This window comes from Sminthopsis crassicaudata, chromosome 4, assembly GCF_048593235.1.
Source record: "Sminthopsis crassicaudata isolate SCR6 chromosome 4, ASM4859323v1, whole genome shotgun sequence".
Taxonomy (NCBI): Eukaryota; Metazoa; Chordata; class Mammalia; order Dasyuromorphia; family Dasyuridae; genus Sminthopsis; species Sminthopsis crassicaudata.
In genome coordinates, this window is record NC_133620.1 from 61,711,362 (window position 1) to 61,737,496 (window position 26,135).

General features: G+C 39.7%; 2 protein-coding genes across 2 annotated transcripts in view; one reads left to right on the top strand and one right to left on the bottom strand.

Annotated features, from left to right (window-relative positions):
• The window catches only part of ZBTB37 (zinc finger and BTB domain containing 37), a 35,911-nt gene extending 31,117 nt beyond the window's left edge, over positions 1–4,794 (top strand). Inside the window, exon 5 of the transcript XR_012489010.1 lies at positions 4,677–4,794. The gene's annotated coding sequence lies outside the window, so the exon portion shown is untranslated. The remainder of the gene's footprint in view (positions 1–4,676) is intronic.
• On the bottom strand, positions 1–25,831 carry SERPINC1 (serpin family C member 1). Its single transcript, XM_074308380.1, has 7 exons — positions 25,693–25,831; positions 13,563–13,935; positions 10,032–10,247; positions 9,484–9,621; positions 4,768–5,164; positions 3,071–3,135; positions 1–247 (listed from the first exon to the last, which is right to left on the bottom strand). Exons 1-7 carry the CDS (start codon positions 25,743–25,745, stop codon positions 71–73), a joined length of 1,419 nt encoding a protein of 472 aa, XP_074164481.1. The 5' UTR covers positions 25,746–25,831; the 3' UTR covers positions 1–70.
• Between the last annotated feature and the right edge of the window lie 304 nt (positions 25,832–26,135).

Below are 26,135 nucleotides of genomic sequence, written 5' to 3' on the forward strand. Positions count from 1 at the left end.
AATAGTCAACATTTTATTTACTGGTATCCACAAACCACACTAGGGAGAGGTACGGATGAGCAAGAGTACCTCAGTTCGTACAAGGGTTGGATATTCTGCCCATGAAAATGATAGTATTGAGGGCAACTTCCCTGATCAGAACCAGGAAAGGCCTATTGGCGTTGAAGGTCACCCTGTTGAAGTTGAGCGAACGCCCAGAAATCACCACCGAAGTGCTCGCAGCAGCTTCGCTGCCTTCCTCGTTTACCTGCCATTAGATGGGGGAGAGATCACGTTAGCTGGCAGCCCATCAGCTGGCCATTTAGGCTCTTTAAAATGCTGCTGAGTTACTTCCCAACAGGAAGCGCATTGAGTCCTCGCAAGTGAAACCGGAGGAATGGAGCATAACTGCATTACAGAAGCACATCCACCCTCCTAGGGCAGAAAACTAGGGTCACCTGAAATCACACCTTTTCTCCATTCTTCAAGCGCTCCCTCCAGGCAAGACTGCAAGGTGGGCCAAGCATCCCCAGAAATCCCTGCCTCGCCTCCCACTGCCGTCCCTCAGGCCTGCAGACCTGGCAGCGGCTCCTTTCTGACCGCACCGGGCTCTTGGGCTATACTAGCTCTCCCTGGAGGAATCTGGGCATGGGCCTTCCGGGGAGAGGGGCAATAAAAGCACACTCTCTCTTGCCTTCTCACAGGTCCCCCTAAGAAGAGGGGTGAAGAGTGAGGTGACACAGCAGAGAGGGGATTTCTCCAGAAATGTTTGGCCTGGGCCCCAAGAATCTATTCATTCTACTTGAGCAAGCTCTTTGTGTCCCTCTCCATATGAAATTCCCTGTGTTTTTACTATATATGGTTAGATACTACCATAGATTTCCACACAGCTCAGTCAACTCATGCTTCTTCACTGGGGCTTTTGCAACAACCGTTCTTGTGAAAACTAAATTGCAACAGAGTATTTCATATCCTCAATAATGGACACAGAGCCAAATAGAAAAACTAGAACAATGCTTAACTAGAGATTTCTCAAGGCCCGCACACAAAATGAGGATCTACGAATTACTTCCCCAGAGACTAAGTTCTTATTAGCTGTGGCCCTTAGGTTTCTAAGCTGATCCCAGACCATGGCAGCTTCTCGGGGCCTCATAGGGGATCACTTCTTGAGCCCACAGGGAACTGATATTATGGTTTAATGGCCACAAGTAGTCTAAAGTAAATTAGTGTTTCGGTTTCTTCCAGTGGTATTCCAATGCCTCTAAATAGTTCAGAAGAATCTGTCTGGAGTTCTGGGAATAGAATTACCAGCATCAATTGAGATCATCTTCAGCTTCTGCTGATAGGAACAAATTTCCCCAAGGAGAACCCAAATCAGTTCAGTAAGGAGACAGATGTAAAGGATTTGGTCAGAAAAAGGGCCAGACTGTAAAGCTTCCCAAGCACAAACACCTTGCATTTATATTTTCTGGTATCTTTAGCTTCCTTAATGTCTGGTCCACTTGTGAGTAACTTAACTGAGTGATTAAGTGAGCCTTTTAGGGTCATTCAAAATCAAAGTCAACACACTTGGAAATAGGGCTTACAATTTTACGCATGTGGTATCATCCGTGATTTGAGCTGAGAACAATGAACCAACTGGAAGGCATTGGGAAGACATTTGGCTTTGAAAGACCAGAGAACCAGTTGCAGTTTAGAGAGTGGTTTAGTCCTTCTTAAGCCAAATAGTATGATTCTGTCTTTCGGTATCAATCAACCCAAGCAATTATTAATCTCCAAGTATTATACTGTTCTAGGTGATGGAAATGCAAAGACGTCCCTTGCCTTCAAGGAGTTTATATTCTATTGAGGAGAACACAACATATAAGCACATGACTATATACAAAATGTCCAAATCAGGGAAACAAGGAAGCCTTCTTTCTTCAACTCACAAAAAAGGAATTCTCTCGGGTTCCAAGTTTCTCTTCAGTATAAAAAAAAGGCAACATTGTGCCTTGCATACTTTAATGCATCAGTTAAGGCAAACAGCCGTCCCTCAACAATCACGCCGTTAGCTGTTTCAAAGAAGGCTCTGTGACTAGTCATCAAGTGCTTATCATGTGAGAAACACTTAAAAGCTTGTTAATTGATTGATATATAAAATATGATTTTTTTTTTGGTGGGGAGAGAGAAAGGATAGAAAGAAACAGTAGCAGCAGATTTTTTTTGACCTTGAGCAAGATCTATCAGGTAGGTTACAACACTGCTATACACCATGGATCTTTAGCAGAAGGCTGCCAGAACCAAGATGTCATTTTGTTTTTGATGGGATTGAAGGTTAGAGATGTCTCACTTCCTCCCACTTTATATTCAGAACTTGGCCTTTATTGGCAGCTTACAGATACTGATAATAAGGATTCCCTGATTCTGGTTAAATTTTTGTAAGGGAAAAAGATTGTGTTTTGATTTTTGCTGAATCCCCAATAGTTAAAAGCCATTATTTTAAGAGTTGCCTGTCTGGAAAGCTGGTAGACTGCTTTTGATTACTTGGGTCAGTCCACTATACAGGGAATAGATAGTTGCTTCCATATTATCATCTGAGCAGCACTTAACTCCACAACTCCAAGAAAAAGAGTTACCCTACCTCAACCAGCCACACTCTCTAAAATGTGCACATGATTCACCCATTTGGCCCTTGAAATTCCCTATTAAGATCCAAGATCAAGGAGGCCAAAATACTAAATTGTAGGTACCCTATCAACACACCAAAACTAGTTGATTACATTTTCTCTGAAAAAGCTGTAAAGGACACTTTAAGGGATGGTGGAAGACGGAGAAGGAAAGGATTCACTGCATTAGACACTGTCAGAAGGGCAATTCTGAGGGATTGCAATAGCACTTAGCCCCAAAGGGAAGGAGGAATTGGTGGCTTGGGACCAGGGAGCTGTTGTAAACCATGACTTGCATAGGTGAGACCCTGCTGGTTATCATGATTGAAGTTTCCTTTGCCATATGCCTACACCTGTAGTCACCCTTGGAACAAGGCTGCAGAGTTTCAGATCTATGAGAATCATAGCCAGGAAAAAGGAGGAAAGGACAGAGATTTACTGACCTCCAGAAATGCTTTATGGAATGCATCCGAAACAAACAAGTCTCCCTGACCTTCTGCAATGATCCCTGGAAAAAAAGAGCAACAAAAGCATCATATCCTGAGACAGAGGAGCTAGTTACTCCCAAGAGAGAATCCCCTCAAGTTAAAAGAGATCAGGAGTTTCTAAAAAAGGCTTCGCACATAGTAGGAACTTAAAAGCCTTAGTACCTATTCAGTTGAATTAAATGAACCCAGCCTTCCCACTCAACATTATTACCAACATATTTATCACACATTGAAAGATACTTAGGGAAAAAAAAAGATACTTAGGATCATTCGAACTGGCTCATAGGAACTCAAATTTGTGTTCACAAATACAGAATGGCATAAAAGCTATATTTCTGGAAAACAAAAAACCAAGCCATGCCATCTCTGAGAGTTCTTTATCATCTTGATCAAAACCCATCATCCCCTTTGTAAATAGAGGGGATAGCAATTGACAAGACTGCCAGATAGAATAAAAGTCATATCCAGACAAATTCCTGCATTAAAAATGTCCCGTCTCCTGACATTTTAAAGAATACCGTAATTGGACAAATCCCAAAGAGGAAAATGAAAAAGCACATAATTGTGAAAGTCATTTAGACAATGACTCCTGGCTCTGTGTCATAATCTGTAATGCTCAGTTTTTGGTTTAGGTAATTTTATATATTTTAAAAATTTTATAAAACTTGATTCAGTTAATCTTTTTATTTCTGTATTGTATTGTTTCTGTGCTATTTTCAAAATCAATTTTTTTAAATTAACCCAAAACTTCCCTATTCTACCTCCAATCTTATCTCACATATACACATTGGGGAGGAAAAAAGAAAAAAAGTCTGTAACAAATGTAATAGTAAAGTAAGACAAAAATACATTCCCTTGTTGGCCATGTCTAAAAAATAGGTTTGAGTTGAAATCTGATCTTAGACACTAGATGTGTTACCCTGAACAAGTCATTAACCCTGTTTGCCTCAGTTTTCTGTTCTATAAATGAGCTAGAGAAGTAAATGGCCAACCATTTAGCCAGGAAAACCCTCATGGGAGTCACAAAGAGACAGATGATAAGGACATATCGGTCTGTACTCCTTGTAAGGAAATTGTAAGCCATTGATTTGAAGAGTAAATTAATCATCATTCAATGAGTTAGCTGAGTGACCTAGTGGATAGAGCTGAACGTGGAATTAAGACTTTTGACTTCAGGTGTGGCCTTAGATACTTACTAGCTAATCACTTCTGTCTGCCTTAATTCCTTCATCTGTTAAATGGGCAAAAGAATAGCACCTTCCTCTCAGGGATGTTGTGAGGCTCAAAGAAGATAATGGTAAAACATTTAATAACACCTGGCACATAAGTCCTAATAAATACATGTTTCCTTCCTTCTAAAAAGATAGTAGAGGTAAAATTTTATAAAACTAGAACCAGTTAAAGAACATGAAAACTTTTCGAATTGATTCAATAGCCATTGCCTTAGTAAATATTAACATTTTAAATATTAAAATGTAAATGTTGAAAATTTAATAAAAATTAAATAAATAGTAACCTTAGTACACTTTTCCATTTCTCTTTCTGTCATTTGTGACTGTAGCATGCTGGGGGATGTCAGAGGAAGAGGAAGAGCACTCAGAATCAGGTACCTATCTGTCACTTGTCTCCAGCCCAAAAATGCTCCCACTCACCTGGCAGATTGGCCCGGTCCGGGTGGAAAAGATCCTCCAGGCCCATCTCTTGAAGCTTGTCCTTCACACTGAAGTTGTCCTCAATCCGGAATCGGGGCACGTGAACTGCCAGCAAGGTTTCCTGTAGGCTCTCCAGCCACTCTCGGAGTATGTCAGGGGTCAGGTCCCTCTCCACCTTGTCTAGGGGCTTGTCGAGCTTGGGCAGGATCAGCACCATGGTGATGTCGTCGCCTTTGTAGGGCAGCTCGAGCACCTCCACCTGGCTGCTGCCCTTCACATGACTGTAGCGGAACTTGTTCTCCTGGTACATCATGAGGGCCGAGCACTGCTCCCCATCAGCCTTATAAAAGGGCTCCTCCTTGGTATTCTCCTGGCTGAACTTGGACTTCCACCAGCCCTGGGGGGAGAGGGTGGCTCAGCCTTTTACATTCTCAATTTGAGGCTGGAGACCTGACTCCTGCCCTTAGAAAAATGCCCCCCCCACCCCCCAAGAAAGCAGCTCCATTCTCAAGGAGGTAATGACAGGGCTTCCAGTTAGACCCCTGCCATCCCCCGCCATAAAGGGGCTGGATAATTGATCTCCCATTCCCTTCATACCCACAGTCCCAGGAATCACCCAGTTGGAAATCTTGGGGAAGAGAGAAGTTGGAAATGTTTTGAGTTTGTCAGAGATGGCGTCATACTCTGGGAAGAAGACTAATAACAATAATAAAAATAGCTAACATTTATAGAGTGCTTACTATGTGGCAGGCATTGTACTAAGTGCTTTACAATTATTTCTCTCCTAATGACTCTGGGAGAATTCGTCTGAGATGGTGTGACTCTGGAAAGACCACTAATAATAAAAGGGATAATAATAATAACTATAATACCTAACATGTATATAATGTTCCTGTGTGCCGGGCATTTTACTAAGTGCTTTACAATTATTTCTCTCCAGATGACCCTGGGAGGCAAGTGCTATTATTAATCCTCATTTTAGGGAAAACTGAGGCAGACAGAGGTTGAGTGAGGCTGGATTTTAATGCAGGTCCCCCTAACTCCAGGCCAGGTGCCCAGCCTGCCTGTCTCTAGGTCTGGAGTTTTTACTTTTTCTTGTTCAGAACTGGTTCCTTTCATTACTTCCCAGGTCACCATTTCCAAACCAGGCCTTTCCCCGTCCTCCCTTTTCCCATTCTCTCCCTTTAAGTGTTCTCTTTCCTCTATTAGAATAGAAGTGGGGGCGGGAGTTGGATCTCTGGTGCTTCCCATTACTGCTGGGACATAGGAAGTGCTCGATAAATGCCAGACCTGTCTGCCTGCTTTTGTCTCTGTCGTTGTCTGTCTCTCTATGGCTTTAACCTGGCTCCGATCTTAATACTTGTGTGACCTTGCCAAGTCCCTAATGGTGCCTGACATCAGTTTCCTTAACATGATGGGGCTGGAAGCTAAGGTCAAAATGGATGAATGATTTAGACACTAAGGCTGATGTAAGTGAATTAGAGAAGCATGTCAGATATATGGAAAGAAAGAGTTTATGACCAAACCAAAGAGGATTATGGGAAGTAATATTGATCATTTTGATTACATGATATTAAAAAACTTATGTACAAACAAAACTAATGCAACCAAAATTAAAAGGAAAATAGGAACCTGGAGGAAAATATTTATAGCAGTTTTCTTTGACAAAGCTCTCATTTCTCAAATATATAGGGAACTGAGCCAAATTTATTAAAACATAAGCATTCCCCAGTTGACATAGTCAAAGGAATGAACAGGCAGTTTTCAGAAAGAAGCCAACAGTCACATGAAAAAATGCTTTAAATCATTCCTGATTAAGTTCAAATTAAAACAGCTTTGAGATACCACCTCACATCTATCAGATTGAATAACATGACAGAAAAAAAAATGACATGCTGGAGGAAGTATGGAAAAATTGAGACACTATTGCACTGTTAGTGAAGTTGTGAACTGATCCAAGTATTCTAGAGAACAATTTGAAACTATACCCAATAGACTATAAAACTGTGCGGACTTTTTGACCCTGAAATATCACTATTAGGTCTATATATCAAAGAAAAAGGCAAAGGATCCATACTTATAGCAGTCCTTTTTGTGGTGGCAAAGAAGTGGAAACTGAGGGGGATGCCCAAGAATTGGGAAATAGCCAAACAAATTGTGCTATATGATTTTCATGGAATACCACTGTACTGTGAGAAATGATGAACAGGGTAGTTTCAGAAAAACCTGGGAGGATTTATAGGAACTGATGCAAGTATCGTGTACATTGTACACAGTCACAGCAATATTGCAAGGCTGATCAACTGAAAAACTGAACTACTCTGACAATAGGATGAAAAATGCTACCCTTTTCTACATAGAGAACTAACAAACTCTCGGGCCAAATTGAAGGAAACTTTTTAAAAACTTAATTTTCTTGGGTTTTTTTGGTCTGTGTTTTCTTTAATATGGAAATATGTTTTGCATGACTCCACATGTATGTTGGTGTTCTGCTGTTTTGCAGGCATGTCTTAACTCCATGGCCCTATTTGGGGGGTTTGCAGACAAGGACAGTAAAGTGATTTGCCATTCTCCAGCTCATTTTACAGAACAGGAAACTGAGGCAAACAGGGTTAAGTGCCTTGCCAAGGATCATACTAGGGTCTGAGGCTGGATTTGAAAGATCCTTATTTTAGATGTGGCATTCTATGCACTATGCTACCGAGAGTGAAGGAGCAGGGGGATGAGAAGGAATTTGGAACTCAAAAAAATTTTTTAAATGTTTGTTAAAAAATTTTTACATGTAATTGGAAATATTTCATGAAATAAATAAAAATATTCTTTAAATGAGAGAGTTGGACCAGATGACTAACAAGGTCCTTAAAGGATTTTATGCTTCTCTAAATAAAAAAGTCCAGATTATTTTTATAGCTAAATATAAATTGAGTCTGAGTGATTCTTGATACCCAGATTGCAAAACTTCCATCTCTCCAAGCAACTGTTACCTTTGAGTGACTGAGTTTCTACATTTGTCAGGGGCTAAGGGTTGATGTTGCATTTAATTATTAATTACAGAGCCATCCATTATTTTAAAATCATCTTAATTTATTTGCTTTTGGGGGGCCATATCTGTGATTTCCTTAGTTTGGAGAATCTTCCTCTACTAATGCAAGTAGTTAGTCAACAAACATTTGTTAAGCCTCTATTATATACCTAAGGAGGCAACTATTCAGCAATTTATAATTTTATAATTTATAATTTATAATCCTGGATGCCTGGATTCAGTTTGCCCATGACCATTTATGCCATGACCTTTATGTCAGAGATAGCTCTTGAGCCCAGGTTCTGCTGACTAAATCAGCTTTCTACCCAATATGCCATGTCGCATTTCTGTTTTTGTCCCTTTTTCCCCATAAATGGCCAGCTGAAGGAATAGGGAAAGGCATGGAAGTTATTCTTTTTGAGTAGACAGGTTCATGTCTTCATCCCAACTGGCTTCTGGCCTTGGTGACTGGCCTTGGCCCATCAGAGAGCAGCCATAGAGAGATCTTCTCTCCATTTGTTATGGCAAATACAAGATATGCCGGATGCTGCTAGGAGGGACTCGAGTGTCCCTGGCCCTTTGTTCCCACACTGCCCCAGTGTCCTGTCCATCCCCCTCCTCTCAGTCAGCCCTCTGGAACAATGGTTCCTATCCTTAAAGATTACTGGCTTCATGGGTCTGCCAATGACACTGAAGGAGGTAGGATCATATGTGGAGTCCTTGAAGTAGCTCCCAGAGATGGAGAGGACCTCAATCTTTGTCATTAATATGTGAACCTGATATCCTGAAAAACTTAAGTTTTCCTTAGTGGGGAATTCACCCTCCAAAGGCAGAGACATATTCACATTTCAAGAGTTATTGAGAAATTACTTTGGGCAACCTTCTGGGGATGGACCTCATTGGTGAGGCTCCGTTCTGAAATGAAAGTCCCATTGCCCGTTGTTGGGCCTAGAGCTCAAGCCCTCCCAAATTTCCTGTCAACTTGAACTCTGTTGATATAATCAGGACAAAACCAAGAGCCTGGCTGTTAGCTAATTGTGTTCTTTAGAGTCAAGATGGGATCCAGGGAGAAAGCACCCCACTTAATTCTTTAATAAAGAGACTAAAGAGTATACAACAGAGGACGTGAATTAGCCAGACAGAACCAGATTAAAATGAACCTGGGAAACGCTTAGCAAAATAAAAATGCAATTACAACACAGATCCCATTGGCCTATGCTTTACTAAATACGCTGCCCACAGGGATCCGTTTCTATTTGAATCTGACACAGGTGCAAAAATGTACAAGTTGGTATATCTACATACAAGCCTAAGTGTACACGTTTATACACACACAGTTGATTGATATTACAATCTTTATGTTAATTTTGTTGATGATGATGATATATATACATACATATATATATACATATATATATACACCTATATATATTTATATATTCATGTAACTCTTCTATTTATTTGTCTGATGACTTATCTCCCTTTCTAGTGCACAGGAACTATTATCTAAATTATCCCCATAGGTCCTAGGACAGTGCCTTGAACACAAGGATCAGGAAATATACTGAAATTCAATAGTGTTTTTTTCAAGAATAAAGATCATCCCAAATCTCTGGATGAACCTTCTTTCTCCCCTCGAAACCTTCCCCATGGGAGAGTGGGGAGAGAATTAGACCTTTGAGCTTTTTAAATACCTTGAAGTAAATAGTGTTGACCAGCACCAAGACCGTCAAGTCAGTGATGGAACCCTTAGGAATGACATCGGTGATGAGCCCTTCAGTCTTGTTTGAAACCCAGTCATTAATGGTCATTCTGGACAGCTCCGGGTTTTCCTAAAGAGACAGAACAAAGATGATTTGTACATGCTTCCCCAGGTTTTGTCCATTTGTTTCTAAATATAGTATATATAAGCAGAGTACAGATTAGCCTCCATTTGTACATTCTCAGCACACAGATCAAGCCAGCTGGAGGGTGACCGCCAGAGCTCGGACCCATCAGTGAGTTGGGGGAATGTCTGCCCAAACTCACGGAGGCTTCTTCAGACATCTTCCAATAATTGCGGGACAGAAAATAAATAAAAACACAGGGACAAGTCTTCTCATCCATCTATTTCAGGTTCATCTTGTTTAAAGAAAGAACACTACATTTTCAAGGGAAAAATCCTGAGGGTACTTGCTTCTGACAAGACTTCCACTGCTTTGGGGAGATTCCTGAGGGAAGGAATGGCTCCCGTCCAACTCACCTTGAAGTTTAGGGGCTTAAGCTTGGCTCCGTACACCACCTCACTGATGTCCTGGTAAGTCTCATTGAAGATGAGAGACTTTTCTCCAAAGAGCCGATTGGCCGCCACCAGTTCAGAGGATTTATTGGCTTTTCGATAAAGCCGGCAGTTCAGCTTGGCGAAGAAGAAATGAATCTGGTCTGATGTTTTCTCTGAAATTGTATCAAACTTGAACACCTGAAGAAACCAAGCACAGGAACCACAGAGGAGTTCACAGGAACGCAGAACCAGAACCTATTGCTCATCTTAACTGTATTTGTACTATGCTGGCAGCTTGGTAAAGCCAACAGATAATGCATAAAGTAAAATAAAATGCATGGGATTACAAAGGAAGCCAACTACAGTGAAATCTATTTTTAAATCATATAATAAATGAAATAATATTTAAATAATTAAATGATATTTAATTAAAATCTATTTTAAGAGAAGATTATAGACTTCAGGTTAGAAAGGTCTGATCTAGTTTAACCCCTTTATTTACAGATGAGTAACTCAAGACCCAGACAGATGAAATAATATGCCAAAGTTTCGTGCAGGTATCAGACGGAAAAACCAAGGCTCAAACTCAGGTCTGATTCAGCACTCCCAGCTCAGCAGTAAGACGTTCCACCAACATTTGGTTGCCTCTCCCATAGTTGAGACTTTGTGTTCAAGTTCTTTCTCTTCTTAAAAAAAGAAATTAAATAGTGAAATTAAGGGGCAGCTAGGTGACACAGTGGATGGAGCGTTAGTCCTGGAGTGAGGAAGACCTGAATTTAAAATCTGACCTCAGACAGCTTACTTGCTGTGTGACCTGGTCAAGTCACTTAACTTCGATTGCTTCCCCCACAAAATGAAACAAAACAAAACAAAAAAAACCCAAAAAAGTGGAATTATAGCCATGGCCATTAATGATTCAAGCTTCACGTACTTTTTTTTAAAACTTAATTTTTCTTGTGGATTTTTTTTGGGGGGGAATCTGTTTTCTTTCACAATATGAGTTTATATCCAATTCTTTTTGTTCAGCAAAACAACTGTTTGGTCATGTATACATATATTGTATTTAATTTATACTCTAACATATTTAACATGTATTGGTCAACCTGCCATGGGGGGCGGGGGGGGGAAGGAGGAGAAAAATTGGAAAAAAAAAAAAGTTTTGGCAGTTGTCAATGTTGTAAAATTACCCATGCAGATATCTGGTAAATAAAAGCTATTATTATTTTTTTAAAAAATAAAAATAAATTTAAAAAGTAGTTTAAAAAAAAACAAAACATGACTTTACATGTGCCTTCTCAATGGGAAGGGAATGGTGAGGGAGGAAGGGAAAGAATCTAGAAGTCAAAGTTTTAAAAACATGTTAAAAATGTTTTCATATGAAACGAGGGGAAATAGAGTCAAGCTTCACATACCGACTTTCCTTCCTTAAGGAGTCTATCCTGCCATCCCAAATAAAACCATGTGCTTTACTTCTAAAGTGCAAGAGCACAGCCAACTTTCCTACCTTTTATTATTCTAGCTTGTGATAGGAAACAAGAGGCAACTCTCCTTATACTGATGTAAGCAGATTTGAGGGGTAGCCAGTCTAGAGAGCAGGGAGGAAGAAAGAGCTACCTGGGACTAAGAAGACATGAGATTCATGTACAGATAGCCAACTCCTGCTGAAATAAACTAATCCTCAAACTCTGCATAACCCTTTGATCCAGTAATACCACTACTAGATCCGCATCCCAAAGAGATCAAATAAAAAGGAAAAGTAGCTATTTGTACAAAACCACTTACATCGGCTCTTTTTGTGGTGGCAGAGAATTAGACATTGTGGGAAAGTCCATGAACTGGGGAATGTTTGGACAAATTGAGGTTTCAGAAAAACCTGGGGAGACTTACATGAACTGATGCAAAGTGAAGTGAGTAGAATCAGGAGATCAGTGAACGAAGTAACAGCAATGTCAGATGATGAACTATGAAAGACAGCTATTCTCAGCAATACAAAGATCTACAACAACTCTGAAGGACTATGATGAAAAATGCTGCCCTTACCCAAAGAAAGAGCTGATGAACTCTAAGAGCAGCCTGAAGCTGAATTTTTTTACTTTCTTTCTTTCCCTCCCTCCCTCCCTCTCTCCCTTCCTTCTTTCCTTCCTTCTTTCCTTCCTTCTTTCCTTCCTTCCTTCCTTCCTTTCCTCCCTTCCTTCCCTCCTTCCTTCCTTTCTTCCTTCCTCTCTCTCTCTCTCTCTCTCTCTCTCTCTCTCTCTCTCTCTCTCTCTCTCTCTCTCTCTCTCTCTCTCTTTATACAAATGGGCTAATATGAAAATGTTTTACATGACTTCACATGTATAATGATTTTCATATTGCTTGCCTTCTCAATGGGGAAGGGAAGAGCTAGAGGTGAGCAGCAAATTGGGACTCAAAAAAATTTATTTGTAATGTAATATAATTGCTAAAATTGTAAATTTTAAACTTTTGGTAATCGTATTATTGTAAATCGTAAAAATTAGTTTTTTAATGTTGCAATTGACTTAATATATAATAAAAGAAGAGGGGGTTTCTCCTTTTTCAGAGTAGAAGAGTTATTTTCTAATTGGTGGTATGTATGGCACTGCCTTGGTAGGCAGATTTGATTCAGATCCTTAGCTTTCTTCATGAGCCATTTCCTAAGACAAGGGTTCTTAACCTTGTTTATATCATTGGATCCTTTGGAAATCTGGTGAAACTTATGGACCTGCTCAAAATAAGTTTTTTAAATACATAAAATGAAATACACAATGTTACAAAGGAAACCAATTATACTGAAACACAGTATATTTCCAGAAAATAAACTTATAGACCCCAGGTTAAGAAATTGTACCCATAGAATCCATAGAATTAGCTATAAAAGTTTGCTTACTCTTCCTCAAATAAACATATCTGTTTACATTTCATATCCACCCAGAAGAAAGAAATTTATAAAATTTTGTCTTTGTACCCACAACACCAAGGACCAGGTCTTGCATATGGCGAGAGGGACAAGACCTGAGCGGGGCCTCTGAACGCAGTGCTCTCACTACCGGTCAACCTGAACTCTTTACCTCCAAAGCTCTCCCACAGCTGGCCCTCTAAGCCCCAAGGCAGAAGAGAGGGTAGAGGAACACTCCCACTTTAAGAAACACAATGATAAATCGGGGTGATCATTCTCATGACAAAAGAATTTCTTTTCTTTTTTTCCTTTTCTGAGGCAATTGAGGTTAAGTGACTTGCCCAGAGTCATTCAGCTAGGGAGTGTCTGAGGTAAAATTTTAACTCAGGTCCTTCCTCCTGACTTCAGAGCTGGTATTCTATCCACTTCACCACTTAATTACCCCCCCTGCAAAATTATTTTTTTTAAACAAAAAGATCTAGCACTTTGTTCCTCTGAGTAGCCTGCTTCCCTAGAACTCTTCAGGCTCATAAAGGGAAGACTTAAAGGAGATCACAGACTGCTGGTGGAAGCCTTGCACCAGAGCGGAGCTCGGACCAGCAATCACTCTTTGTTACCTCCATGAGCTGCTTGAGTGTGTTGTTACAAGCACCCAGCTTGGTCATGGCGAAAGCCGTGGAGATGCTGAGAGGCGACATGAAGATGTTCTCATTGTGGTCCTTGGAAACTGCCAGCTGCTTGTACAACTCCGTGGCAAAGCGGGAATTGGCTTCAGACAGCTCCCACACGCGGGGGTTGGTCAACTCTGGGGCTTTCTTCTGCTCCGAGCCCCCATCTTCCGAAAGTTTCTTCTCGGGGTGGCGGTAAATGCACATGGGATTCACTGGAATGTCTCGGGGCTTGGCGGTGCAGATGTCCCCCACAGGGTTCCAGTGAGAGCTCACGGAGCCCCAGAAGCCAGCGAGCAGCAAGGAAAGAAGGCACAGCTTTCTAAAAAGAGCCACACAACAAGAAGATTATACAACGATCAATTCTGATGGACAGGGCTCTCTTCAACAAGATGATGATTCAAACCAGTTCCAGTGATTTTGTGAGGAAGAAAGCCATCTACACCCAGAGAGAAAACCGTGGGAACTGAGTATGGATCACAACATAGCATTTTCGCTCTTTTTGTTGTTGGTTGTATTTTATTTTCTTTCTCATCTTTTTTCTTTTTGATCTAATTTTTCTTGTGCAGCAAGATAATTGCAGAATAAGTATGCTTATGTTGGATTACTTGCCAATTGGGGGGAAGGAGGGAAAATTGGAACACAAAGTTTTATAAGGGTCAATGTTGAAAAATTATTTACCAATATGGTTTGAAAATAAAAAGCTTTAATAAAAAAGATGAATGTTGAGAACTATCTTTGTATGTATTTGGAAAAATAAAATACTATTAGAAAAATTAAAAGAGCCATAAAAGAAAGTCAAGAAAGCTGATGGGACCCTTGATTTCATCCCACAGATCTCTGACAACTTGAATAGCTACTTCAGTGATTAGATCTCCTGCTTCTCCTGTATCCAGACCACCCATCTCCACCCACTAATACTGTGATTCTCACCTCTACTCAGAACCCTTTGGTGATTGCCCATTACTAAAAGAATGGAACCCAAACTGACCTTGACCTTGAAGGCTCTCCAGAGTACAAATTTGACTCTCATCCTACTCTCCTTTATTCTAACTCATAGAACCTTTATTCTAATCTTTTTCTTTTTTATGAAATAATACCTTTTTATTTTTCAAAATACATACAAAGATCATTTTCAATATTCACCCTTGAAAAATCTTGTGTTCCAAATTGTTCTTTCCTTCCCCATCTTCCCGCTCTTTTAGATGGCAAATAATCCAATATAGGTTAAACAAGTGCAATTCTCTGTATATATTTCCACATTTATCATATGGAGATCAGATCAAAAAAGGGGAAAAAATGAGAAAGGAAAAAAAAATCAAACAAATAACAAAACAAAAGGTGAAAATGCTATGTTGTGATCCAGATTCAGTCCCCATAGTCCTCTCTGTGGATACAGATGGCTTTCTCCATAACAATTCTATAGAATTGGCTTAAATCACCTTTCTAACCATGAAATTCTAAAATTTCAGGGAAGTGAGGGAAGGTAATTCCAGTCAAGAAGATGAGGATAGACTTTCAGTAAAAGATGGGGATAGGATAAGTTTTTGTTGTTGTTTTGTGGGGGGCGGGGGTGTTTGTTTTGTTTTTGCTGAGGCAATTGGGGTTAAGTGACTTGCCCAGGGTCACACAGCCAGGAAGTGTTAAGTGTCTGAGGTCAGATTTGAACTCGGCTCCTCTTGACTTCAGGGCTGGTGCTCTATCTACTAGATGAGCTAGCTAGGTTAAGCTGGCCCTAGGATAAGTTTTGAAAGAAGTTTGGGATTCTGTCAAGCAGGAGGAAGGTGTTCCTTCCAAGTTTGTACAATGCTACAAAGGAGAAAAATAATAAGTCACATTTCAATAAGCATCATTTATAGTTTGCAAAAAGACTTTACTTACATTATCTTGTTTGATCTCTATAATAACCCAGTGAGGTAAGGCTATTATTATTTCCAACTTAAAAATGAAGAAACCAAATCTGAGTCAGGTTAAATTTCTTGCCCAACGTCACATGGCTAGTAAGGAAATAGCAAACCACTTCAGTGTCTTTGCAAAGAAATCCTCAAAGGATGTCACAATCAGACTGAACTAAAAACTTCTAAACAATTTTTTTAATATAGCATTGTAAAGTTGGCAAAGCACTGTACAAATATTATCTCATTTGATCTTCACAGCAACTTTGAAAGGCAGGTATTATTATTTATCCCCATTTTACAGGTGGGAAAACTGAGACACAGTTAATGTCTAAGGTAACTTGTTTTCTTGTCTCCAAGTGCATTGGTTTTACCCACTGTACCAACTAGCTGCCCATTATTAAAGGGGTAATATTGTAGAGACACTGAAGTGTTTGCCATTTCCTTCTGTAACTCATTTTACAGGTAAGGAAACTGAGGCAAACAGGGTTAAGGTCACACAGCCAGTAAGTGTCTGATTTCCTTCTGTAGCTCATTTTACAGATAAGGAAACTGAGGCAAACAGGGTTAAGGTCACACAGCCAGTAAGTGTCTGGTTTCCTTCTGTAGCTCATTTTACAGATAAGGAAACTGAGGCAAACAGGGTTAAGGTCACACAGCCAGTAAGTGTCTGATTTCCTTCTGTAGCTCATTTTACAGATAAGGAAACTGAGGCAAACAGGGTTAAGGTCACACAGCCAGTAAGTGTCTGATTTCCTTCTGTAGCTCATTTTACAGATAAGGAAACTGAGGCAAACAGGGTTAAGGTCACATAGCTAGTAAGTGGTTGAAGTCAGATTTGGTCTCAGAAGTTGAGTCTTCCTGACTCCAGGCCTGAAGCTCTGTGCACTGTGCCACCTAGCACTATATAAATGCTAACTATTAGCTACCCAGGTTTAAATTTCACATTTAGTAAAAACAATTTTATCAAGCATTTTATCAGCCAAAATCTACGTGAATTATCTGTTATTTCTACATGAACAGTACCATGATGACAGTCCTTAATGTCTGCAGCTCCTGAGGTGCCTTCTAAACAGTCAACCACAAAAGCAGAATTATAGAATCTCAGGCTCATCGAGGACATCCTACACTCTAATTCAAACCCCTGACCATTAACCCTTTCTGTAACAGCCTAAGGAAGAAGAACCCAGCTTTTTTGCTTAATGACTCATGACGATGGGGAGCCTATTGACTCATAAGAAAACCATTCCTTTGTAAGGATACATCACCAGAAATCTGTCTCTCTGACCCTTCCTCTGGGACTAAATAGAAAAAAATCTAATCCAGAATCATAGATAGAGACATGACCTTCTTTCGGATCCTTAAACTGCCTCCCCTACTGCAGATCAAACACCCCCAATTCCTTCAACTGATCAAAAATCATTTTACCTTAAGGATGGTTTTAGTATTAAATATATTTCTCTATGACTTTATAAATTGCCAAAAATGACAACTCTTTTGCCAGAACTTTGGATTAGTCAAAGCATTTCATTTCCCAACATTGCTGAACTAACATAGGGTTTACTATAGAAGAGGACAAAAGAATTCAGTCTTGACTCATGATGCAAATCTTATTTTCAGTTGCCTTCATGAAGTATGTTAAATTTTTTGGGTAGTTCCATTCAATTTCCCTGTCTTTTCTCAGACTTCCCCTTTGATCAATCAATCAATAAGTAATAAGTTCCCACTGTGTGCCAGGCATTGTACTAAACACTGAAAATACAAAAAGAGTCACAAGACAATCACTGCCTTCACATAAATAAGGCCTCTCCTAAGGGTAAGAACTAGTTACTGTGCCTCCCTTTGTCATGAATGATAGTTCTGATTCAAGCTCATAGGCACTAGTTACAAGGGGGAACAGGTAAGAATATAGCCAGATTAGAAGAAACAACTCCATTCCTGGAATACCAACCAAAAAATTCCCAGTGCATTCCCAATTGATGGTTGAACAGTGGTTTTCTTTGCAAAGGAGAACATATCCGCTGATATGCACAGAACATCTTATAGAAATCACAGAATTTCAAAATTGAAAGGAAACTTAGCTCTTTAAGATTCTGCTCAATTGTAAAATCAGAGGCTTTCACTAGTTGATCTCTTGGATTCCTTCCAGCTCTGGGTCCTATGACCCGCCATACTAGAGCAGGAAATCTTCTCTACAATGATACCCAAACTGATCATCCAGACTTCCCCCAAAAACTCTCTAAATGATGGCAAACTTACCAGATCCTGCTTTTTATCATCTACCAAGTCATCCTCAGATCCCCAAATGGTCCCCAGTTCCCCCGCCATCTTGGCCATTCTCTACTAGACGCTCTCCAGGGTGTCAATACTTTGATATTGATGGACTTGTGACCTCGTCTATATGAACACTTTTCCCAACACTTCAAACCCACCCAAGCCTCTTCTTTTGGGTGACTCTTGTGTCCTCCATAGGACAATCACCAGCTGCCTAATACTTTCCTTTGTCTTTTTTTTTTTTTACATTTTTAATAATCCTTTCAATGCTTTCCTTTTTAACTGTTAATACTGTGTGTATATCAGGGGAGTTATTTTACTAGCTTATTCCTCATTCTCATTACATGGCCAACATGCCTCCTTTTCTAGTCCTATCTCTGCAACAAAAATGGCCTTTATATTGCTCCTCCTGTAAAATTCATTGATTTAACCTGTTATGGCCTAATCATGTTCAAGGTGATCTTTAATTTTTCATAAACGGTGCTACCTCCTGACTTGTACTTCTTTGGGAATCACTGGAAAAATATTGATGTTAAAAAAATTGAGTCTTTGTTTTTGACAGAGTTTGGGGGGTTATAAAAACACCACAAAACTTCCTAAAGTCAAAATGACAGCGTTCATCTTCCTGTGTGGTTATGGTTTATGTACCATCATCCTCCATGAACAGCAATTATCCAAGAAAATTGGATAGGGGAAATTGCAAGGTTTTCTACCAAATTTTGTGCCAAAAATTCAGAGCTTTGTTATTAACTAATTAGCATAATAAAAACAAGAATGTAGGCCAAGTGGATGGGAGAGAATAACTTGGCTTTCTGCACCTAGCTTTTTTGTTTATACTCAACTTCTTCCCCATTCCATTTGGAGCAATATAGATTTGGTTTGGTTTGGATTTTTTGCCTTATATTATATATCTTTATTTCCAATTTCATATAATTTTCAACATTCATCTTTGTAAGATTTTGAGCTCCAAAATTTTCTCCCTCCCTCTCTCCCTTCCTTTCCCCCTCTGCAAGACAGCCAGCATTCTGTATATACATTTATACATACGATAAACACGTATATGTCATTTGAGAGTAGCTACGTATGGGTAGATTCCTGCTTAGCAGTTCTCGTGTCTATTTCTGTTTAACACCATGGCTATACATCTTTCAAGCAATTGTGTGATTGTAAAGATGTGATCGAAAATCTTTTGCAAAAGTCTGCTTGTTTTCTTCTCTTATCTTCAAGCCACGTATGTCTGTGGATTACTGCAATAAAGATAGAGGTATATGGGTCTGTAAATAGCCATATCTTTTTAATTGCTTTTGAAATCAGACAACCAGATTTTTTTCCCCTCTAAATTGCTTTATTTCCACTCCCTCCCATCCTGGCAGACTCAGCAGCCTATGAGGCAGATAAACTGCATCCCAGGGGAGCTCCCTTAGAAAGAGAAGAACAGCATTTAGGTCCTCAATCTGGAAATTTTTGGACTGGCAGTTCTCAGAAAATGGAACAGGAGACAGGAAAAAACTGATAGCCTTCCATTAATTCTCTTTTCTCACACAGGACAGGAACTGTGACTCCACCATGAAATGCTAAAAATTTTCAGATAGCAAGTCAGCAAGCATTTAAGTGGTCCCTATGTGCCCAGTGTACATTGGGCATCCAGAGAAAGGTGAAATACGGTCTCTGCCCTCGAAGAGCTTCCAGTTTTATAGGGAAGACAACACACAAATGACTGTGTAAGAATGAGATCTACACAAGCTAGACTGGAGATAATCTTGGGGAGAAAGCACTATCATTTTGGGAAGTAGGAGACAGCTTTTTATAGATGCTGGAATTTCAAGGGAAACTGAAGGAAGCCAGCAAGATTTCTGGAGTGTGAGAACAGCTTGCAGAAGGTACAAGTTAGGAAAAGAAGGAGGAGGAAGAGAAGAAACATTTATATAGCACATTACAAAGCACTAAATAAAAGAGGATATGACCATAAAAACTTATGGAAAAATATTCACTTAGTTTAGGTCATTTAGAAATTTAATAAACAGGTTTATAGAGAAGAGATACTAGCTGTAGGTAATACAGAGATTTACATAATATATTTTAGCTGCAGAATGTTTATAGGATTTAATTATGACACAAAGGAATGCTATCCTACATCCGGAGCCATTTGACTCCAAGGGGTAGATGGTTGGTTCTCCGTTGAATGGAATCACACACTGATTCTCTATTAATATTGTAGACGGAATTATACAAAGGAAGAATAGTAAAGCTATAAGGGAGTTACTTCAGGATTTCAGGAAATAGAAGAGAGAAAAGCTGGCTCCATGTCTTTATATAAAAGATCTGGTAGAATTGAGTTTGGGGGATATTTTGCTAAGTAAAAATTTAGTTACAATGCAATATATTATATTTTCATTCTAGGAAATCACATGGAAGGGCAGTTATACTTAGACTTTTTAAAATGTTTGAAACTTAGCAAATGTAAATTGTTAGCACTACTGTCTATCTACCCAGGTTACTTATACCTTCGGAATCTAATATTCAATGTGCAACAAGAAAATGGTATTTACACACATATATTGTATCTAGGTTATATTGTAACACACGTAAAATGTATGGGATTACCTGCCATCGGGGGGAGGGAGTGGAGGGAGGGAGGGGATAATTTGGAAAAATGAATTAAAAAAAAATTGTTTGAAACTTGAATTTATAAATCCCCATAGGGCAAGAATAATCAGTGACAAAATTGGGAGGAAACAGTTGTTGCTTGCTGGTTACATTTATTTTGCACACAGTCCTGTTCTGTGCAAGCCATAATTTGCCCCCTGGTTTTTTTGAATATTAGCAAATAAGTATAATGTATCAAATACCTCTCTGAGATTCTGGTGTGTTACATCTTAAGTAATAAAGAAGAGTTAAATTTTTAAAAAAGTTTACAAAGCTCTTTACATGTTATCACATTTGGTCCTCATAACGACCCTGGAAAGTAGGTGCTGTTATGACCCCGTTTCACAGATGAGGAAATTGAGGCAGCCAAAAGTTAAGCAATACTTGCACAGGGTTACACAGCTAATGTCTGAATAGTTTGACCTCATTCCAAGTTTTCTGTGTGAAGTTGTTGCCTCTAATTTAGACTCAGTGTAAAGAAAAACATCCCTAAAATTAGTTATCCAAAAATGGAATAAAGGGAGCTAGATGGAGGCTCAGGAAGTAGGGCATTGGGCTCAAATTTGATCCCAAACTTTACCTGTGGGATTCTGGGTAATCATTTAACTTATTAGCCTTAGTCCACTGGGGAAGGAGGTGACAATCCACTCCAATATCTTTGCTAAGAAAACTTCACAAACATGATCAGTGTGCCGAGAGGCACAGGGTCGCAAAAAAATTGGACACGACTGAATAACAACGAAAAACAGGGCTCACTCAGGAGGCAGTGGGGTCCCCCTCGCTCACGTTCTTCAAGCAAGTGCCAGGTGGTGACTCATCAGGAATATTGACAGAGGGAATTCTTGCTGAAGGGTAGACTGCACTAAATGATATGAAGGTCCCTCTCTGCTACGAGATGCTTTGATTCTGTTATAATAACCATCCTCAAAATTTGGGATCTTAAGAATCCTTTACATTCTTCAAGATTCCTGAGGATTGCCAAAGATATTTTGTTTCTAGGGGCTTTATAGCAATATTTCTCATATTAGACATTAAAACATCTTAGTATCATCATAAAAATATTTTTGGTCTCAAAGACCAACTAAAAGGGTCCTAGAGACTGTGAGAATCTAAATATTATACTTGGAAAACCTCTTCTATTAGAGCATCCCTATCAAAAGTGTCCAATGTTGTATGGGATTGCCTGTAATCTAGGGGAAGGGATAGAGGGAGGGAGGGGAAAATTCGGAAAAGAAATGAGTACAAGGGATAATGTAAAAAAAATTACCCATGCATATGTACTGTCAAAAAATTATAATTATAAAATTAATAAAAAATTATTTCCATTAATGAAAAAAAAAGTGCCCAATGTTTTATTGTGCACTGGGCAGTCCATGTCTGCAATATTACTTTGAGGGCTAATAATAAACCACAGTAGCTAACATTTCTATAGAACCCAACAATCCTTTAAGGTATTTCCATTTACTATGGTTCACAGGCCCTTTAACATCCTTGTCACCCTGATATAGATACACATATATTATTACTTCACAGATGAAGAAACCGAGACAGGCAAACTAAGTGACTGTCCAAGCATCTGAGACAGAGATTTGAGTTGAGATTTCCCAGACTACAGTTCTCCATTGACGGTACCCCTTAATGTGTCCAAGTCAAGGAGCACATTTTTCAACAATTCATAGCATATGTGTGTCTGTGTGTGTGTACATACAGATAAATGTGTGTCTATATCAGAGTGACAAGGAAGTTAAAGGGCCTGTGAACCATATTAAATGAAAATGGAGACCTACAAAATTGAGGGTGTTTAATCTAGGAAAAAAAGTATACTAAAACGTGATATTATAACTGTCTTCAAGAGGGAGGAAAGTTGTTTTATGTCACTCAAGGAAGATAATGGGACTAGAAATTACAAAGAGAAATGTCTCAGTTTAATGCAAGGAACAATTAGAAGTCTTCATCAATAGACTGCTTCAGCAGAATAATGACTTTTCACCTTGTCACTAGAATTGTTTAAGCAGAAATTGGACCTTATATTAAAGCTGCTTTTAGAGAGCCTGGCTGCAGTAGGAAATTTGATAAAATGACCTCTCCAAATTCTGAAATGTTATGATTCTGTGTCTTGAGGAAGATTACCCTGGAAGAAATGTGTAGACTATATCCGAGTGGATAGAGAATAGAAACTAGAGGATATTATATTCATTAAATCTCCATTCTGTCTACAGGAAGATCCCCAGATTCCCAGTATAGACTAATCATTCACTTCATGCCGGGGAAGCAGAGGTCAGAAGGTAAGCCACTAATAAAACACATTCTAAAGGACATCAGCTGATCAAAGGGTATGCTCCCTGAGAAGCCTCCTGCCTTCCCTGTTCAATCAATCAAATGAGTAATAAGTTATTAAGCATTTGTGTTCTCAGGCAGAGGCAGCGAGGTGGCTCAATGGACAGAATGAGGACTTCTAATTCAGAGTTCTAATCCAGACACTGAGTAAGTAGCTGTGTGATCCTGGTCAGCAAGTCACGTAACCTCGGTTTGCCTTAATCCACTGGAGAAAGAAATGGCAAAGCACTCCAGAACCTGCAAGGAACATCCTATCTTTACTGTTCTGATCTTCACCCACCAGGGGAGGGAGAAAACATCTGATTTGACATCTACTGAAAGAACAAAGAGATCTCAACAAGCTGAGAGGCAAGGTATCCTGGGAGAACTCATTCAAGAGGCACTTTTTTGAAATGAATTGAGCATTGACTGACTGTTGCTCTGCAATAAGGGGCAGCCAGGTGGTGCAGTGGATAGAGTTCCAGGTAAGGACTCAGGAAGACTCCTCTTGCTCATCTGAAAAACCAACTGGGGAAGGAAATGGCCAACCACTCCAATATCTTTGCCAAGTGGGATCATAAAGAGTTGGAAAGACTTTGAGGGAAGAGTAGGGTAAAGGGAGAAAACATAACCATAGCTAGAAGCAAAGGAACACAAGGGGCAAGCACAATGAGTACCCCACCTTCCTACTTCATCCACTCCCCATCCCCCCAAATTGTTCCCTAGTTTTAGATTCTAGAAAAGACATTTGACTTAATGAGACTGTACTGTATACTCCTTAGGGTCAGAGACTGTTTTACACATAATAGGACTTAATAAGTATTTATTGATTGATACGTGGGAAACCCGCAGAAATGAAAATCCTCGTGCTATAGATGTTTCAGTTGTAGTATGGAAGTATAGCTGCCTGATCAATAAGGAAATAGATGTGGTTTCTCAGAAACTCCACAGGAAGCTTGTCTCTTAAGAACAGCCACAAAAGATTAAAGCAGACTGAAGAATGGCACGGCTAAAGTGGTGAAATATATTGAGGAATGAGAAAAATGCTGAGACCTAAAAAACTTACATCCAGGCAAGGAGACAAATTTATAATTCTGTAGAGTTGTTTTTTTAAGTTATTTTAAAAGACTAAGGACAGGATGGAGCTTCCAGTTGTGTCTGACTTTTTGTGAATCTATTTTAGGGTTTTCTTGGCAATGATACTGGAGGGGTTTGCCATTTCTAACTCCATTTTACACATGGGTAAACTGAGGCAAACAGTACTAAACTACTTGTCCAGGGTCACACAGCTAGGAAGTGTCTAAGGCCAGATTTTTAACAATTTCAAGACATGTTTGGAAAACATGTGACCCCATCTGGAGTTTTCTTGGCAAAGATATTGGAGTGGTTGGCCATTTCCTTCCCCAGCTGATTTTTTCAGATGAAGAAGAGGAGTCTTCCTGAGTCCATACCTGGACCTCTCTCCACTGCACCACCTAGCTGCCCCTTGCTGCAGAGGAATAAATCTGAAGGCCCTGATAGCCCTCAGAACAGAGCAGACAAGACCAAACTCCAATGCGCGAGACAAGGACGTCGGGATTTTAGTAGACTGAAAGCTCAGGAAAAGTCAAGTGGGGTCCCTTACTATTAAAAGGCTGACATTTCAAACTGTATAAAGTGGATCTAGAATCTGCTATCCAGAATCCCAGTCCCTTCCACCATTAGAAAGTAAGCTTCTTGAAGGAAGGGACTGCCTTTTTCCCTCTTATTTGTAGCTTAATACAGCCCCCAGCACACAGTAAGTGCTTCATAAATGTTAATTGGATGGAGTCATAGAGAGAAAGGTTAGTCTCCAGGAAGACCTGATGCCTTTGGGAATCTCCTAACTTCACGATGCCCCGGGCAACTCTTTGGGACTACAAATTGCAAGACTAGTGTGGATCCGCTTTGGTAAAGGGAATTTGTTTGTCTGGACTTCTTTACGTTAAGGAAATCACAGATGGACTGGGGAGTATTTAAATCAGCTGTTTTGGGTGGTGCTCCCAGATATCTGGAAAACTAAGCTTAGAAAAGCTGTCAGCCTGAATGAGTTTATTTATGTGTTTGTTTGTTTTTTTAAGTCTCACCATACTCAAGCATTTATTAAATTCCTGTCCTCTGCAAAACACTGAGCCATGTTGGGCCCCCCAAGAATTTAGACCAATACACTGGAAACATTCCATTCAGGGTGCCCTATTTTAGATGGGACATTAACATGTTTAATGGAAGAGGGCCTTATGGTGAGGAATCTAGAAACTGTGCTGTATGGCGTTTGAAACATTAAAAAAAATTGGCGAAGGCCTTAGAGAGGAAGGAGAGGATGTAGTACTATTTTCAGTTATTTGAAAGATGTTCATGTGAAATGTTCATGCCCCAGAGGACAAGACCAGGGGCAAAGGGTAGAAATGAAAGTGCAGCATTTTCTGGCTCAATTGGAGCTCTCCACAATTTAGGAGTCAATAAATTCATCAAAGAAGCATCCAGGCAGAGGTTGCATGGCCCAAACGTCAGGGACTCTCTAAGGTGGAAGAAAGGCCGTTCAAGGTGATCTCTAAGGTATCTCATAATTCTTAATCTCCTTGTGTCTTTCTCCTTTCCATTTGTTTCTGATTGCAGACCAGAAGCACAGTTAGTGTGGGAAAAATAGAAAGAGAGAAATGAGAAGCCATGCTACCCCCCAGCTAGAGAATGAAGGGCCTCTCTAGCTCACTGAACATGTTTAGGAAGTCCATGAAAAGGCTTTATTCCCCCCCCCACTTCAGGTAAAGTTCTTCAGGGTCCCACCTTCCAAAAAGACCTTTGGGGTATGGAAGGGGAATCCATCTGCTGGAGCTGGCAGACCAGGTAAGACCTGACATCTCTCCCAACGTGGCTGTCATTTAGAAACCAGAAATCCCACTGAGGAAATGTTACAGGGAGATTCCTCTTACCTTCCTCCACCATCTCCAGGTCCTTCCCCATGAAAAAGCATGGCGCCTAACATCCTCTTCAGACCTGAGAAAATGGAGACTGGTGTATTCCTGGGCACTGATTCATTCCCTTCACATAGGCTGAAATTCCCGGAGGTTGGGGGTGGCCCAGAGAGCCAGGAAGGGGAGTACTGAGATCAAAGGTTGATGACCGGCCCCTAAGGGTTAAGCAAAGATTGAAGCCAAGCAGTTGATTAATCAGTACAGAAGTTTTAAAGTTCATTTGGGCCAGGAGAAAGTTTGAGCCCTTTCACAAATATACTTTGTCATTTTTTTTTTTACAGAAAATTAAAAAAAAAAAAAGCAGTTTAGGAATTTTTTTGAATTAAAGCTTTTTATTTTCAAAATATATACATGGATAATTTTCACCATTCATCCTTACAAAACCTTGTGTTCTAATTTTC

Bases quoted from the DNA above. Each gene is read 5' to 3' on its own strand.
- SERPINC1 (XM_074308380.1), bottom strand. From the start codon at position 25,745: ATGTTAGGCGCCATGCTTTTTCATGGGGAAGGACCTGGAGATGGTGGA. The intron at 10,248-13,562 runs GTAACAAAGAGT...TGGTTTCTTCAG, and splicing joins CACTCAAGCAGCTCATGGAG to GTGTTCAAGTTTGATACAAT. The intron at 3,136-4,767 runs GTGAGTGGGAGC...CTTTTTTTCCAG, and splicing joins GGACCGGGCCAATCTGCCAG to GGATCATTGCAGAAGGTCAG.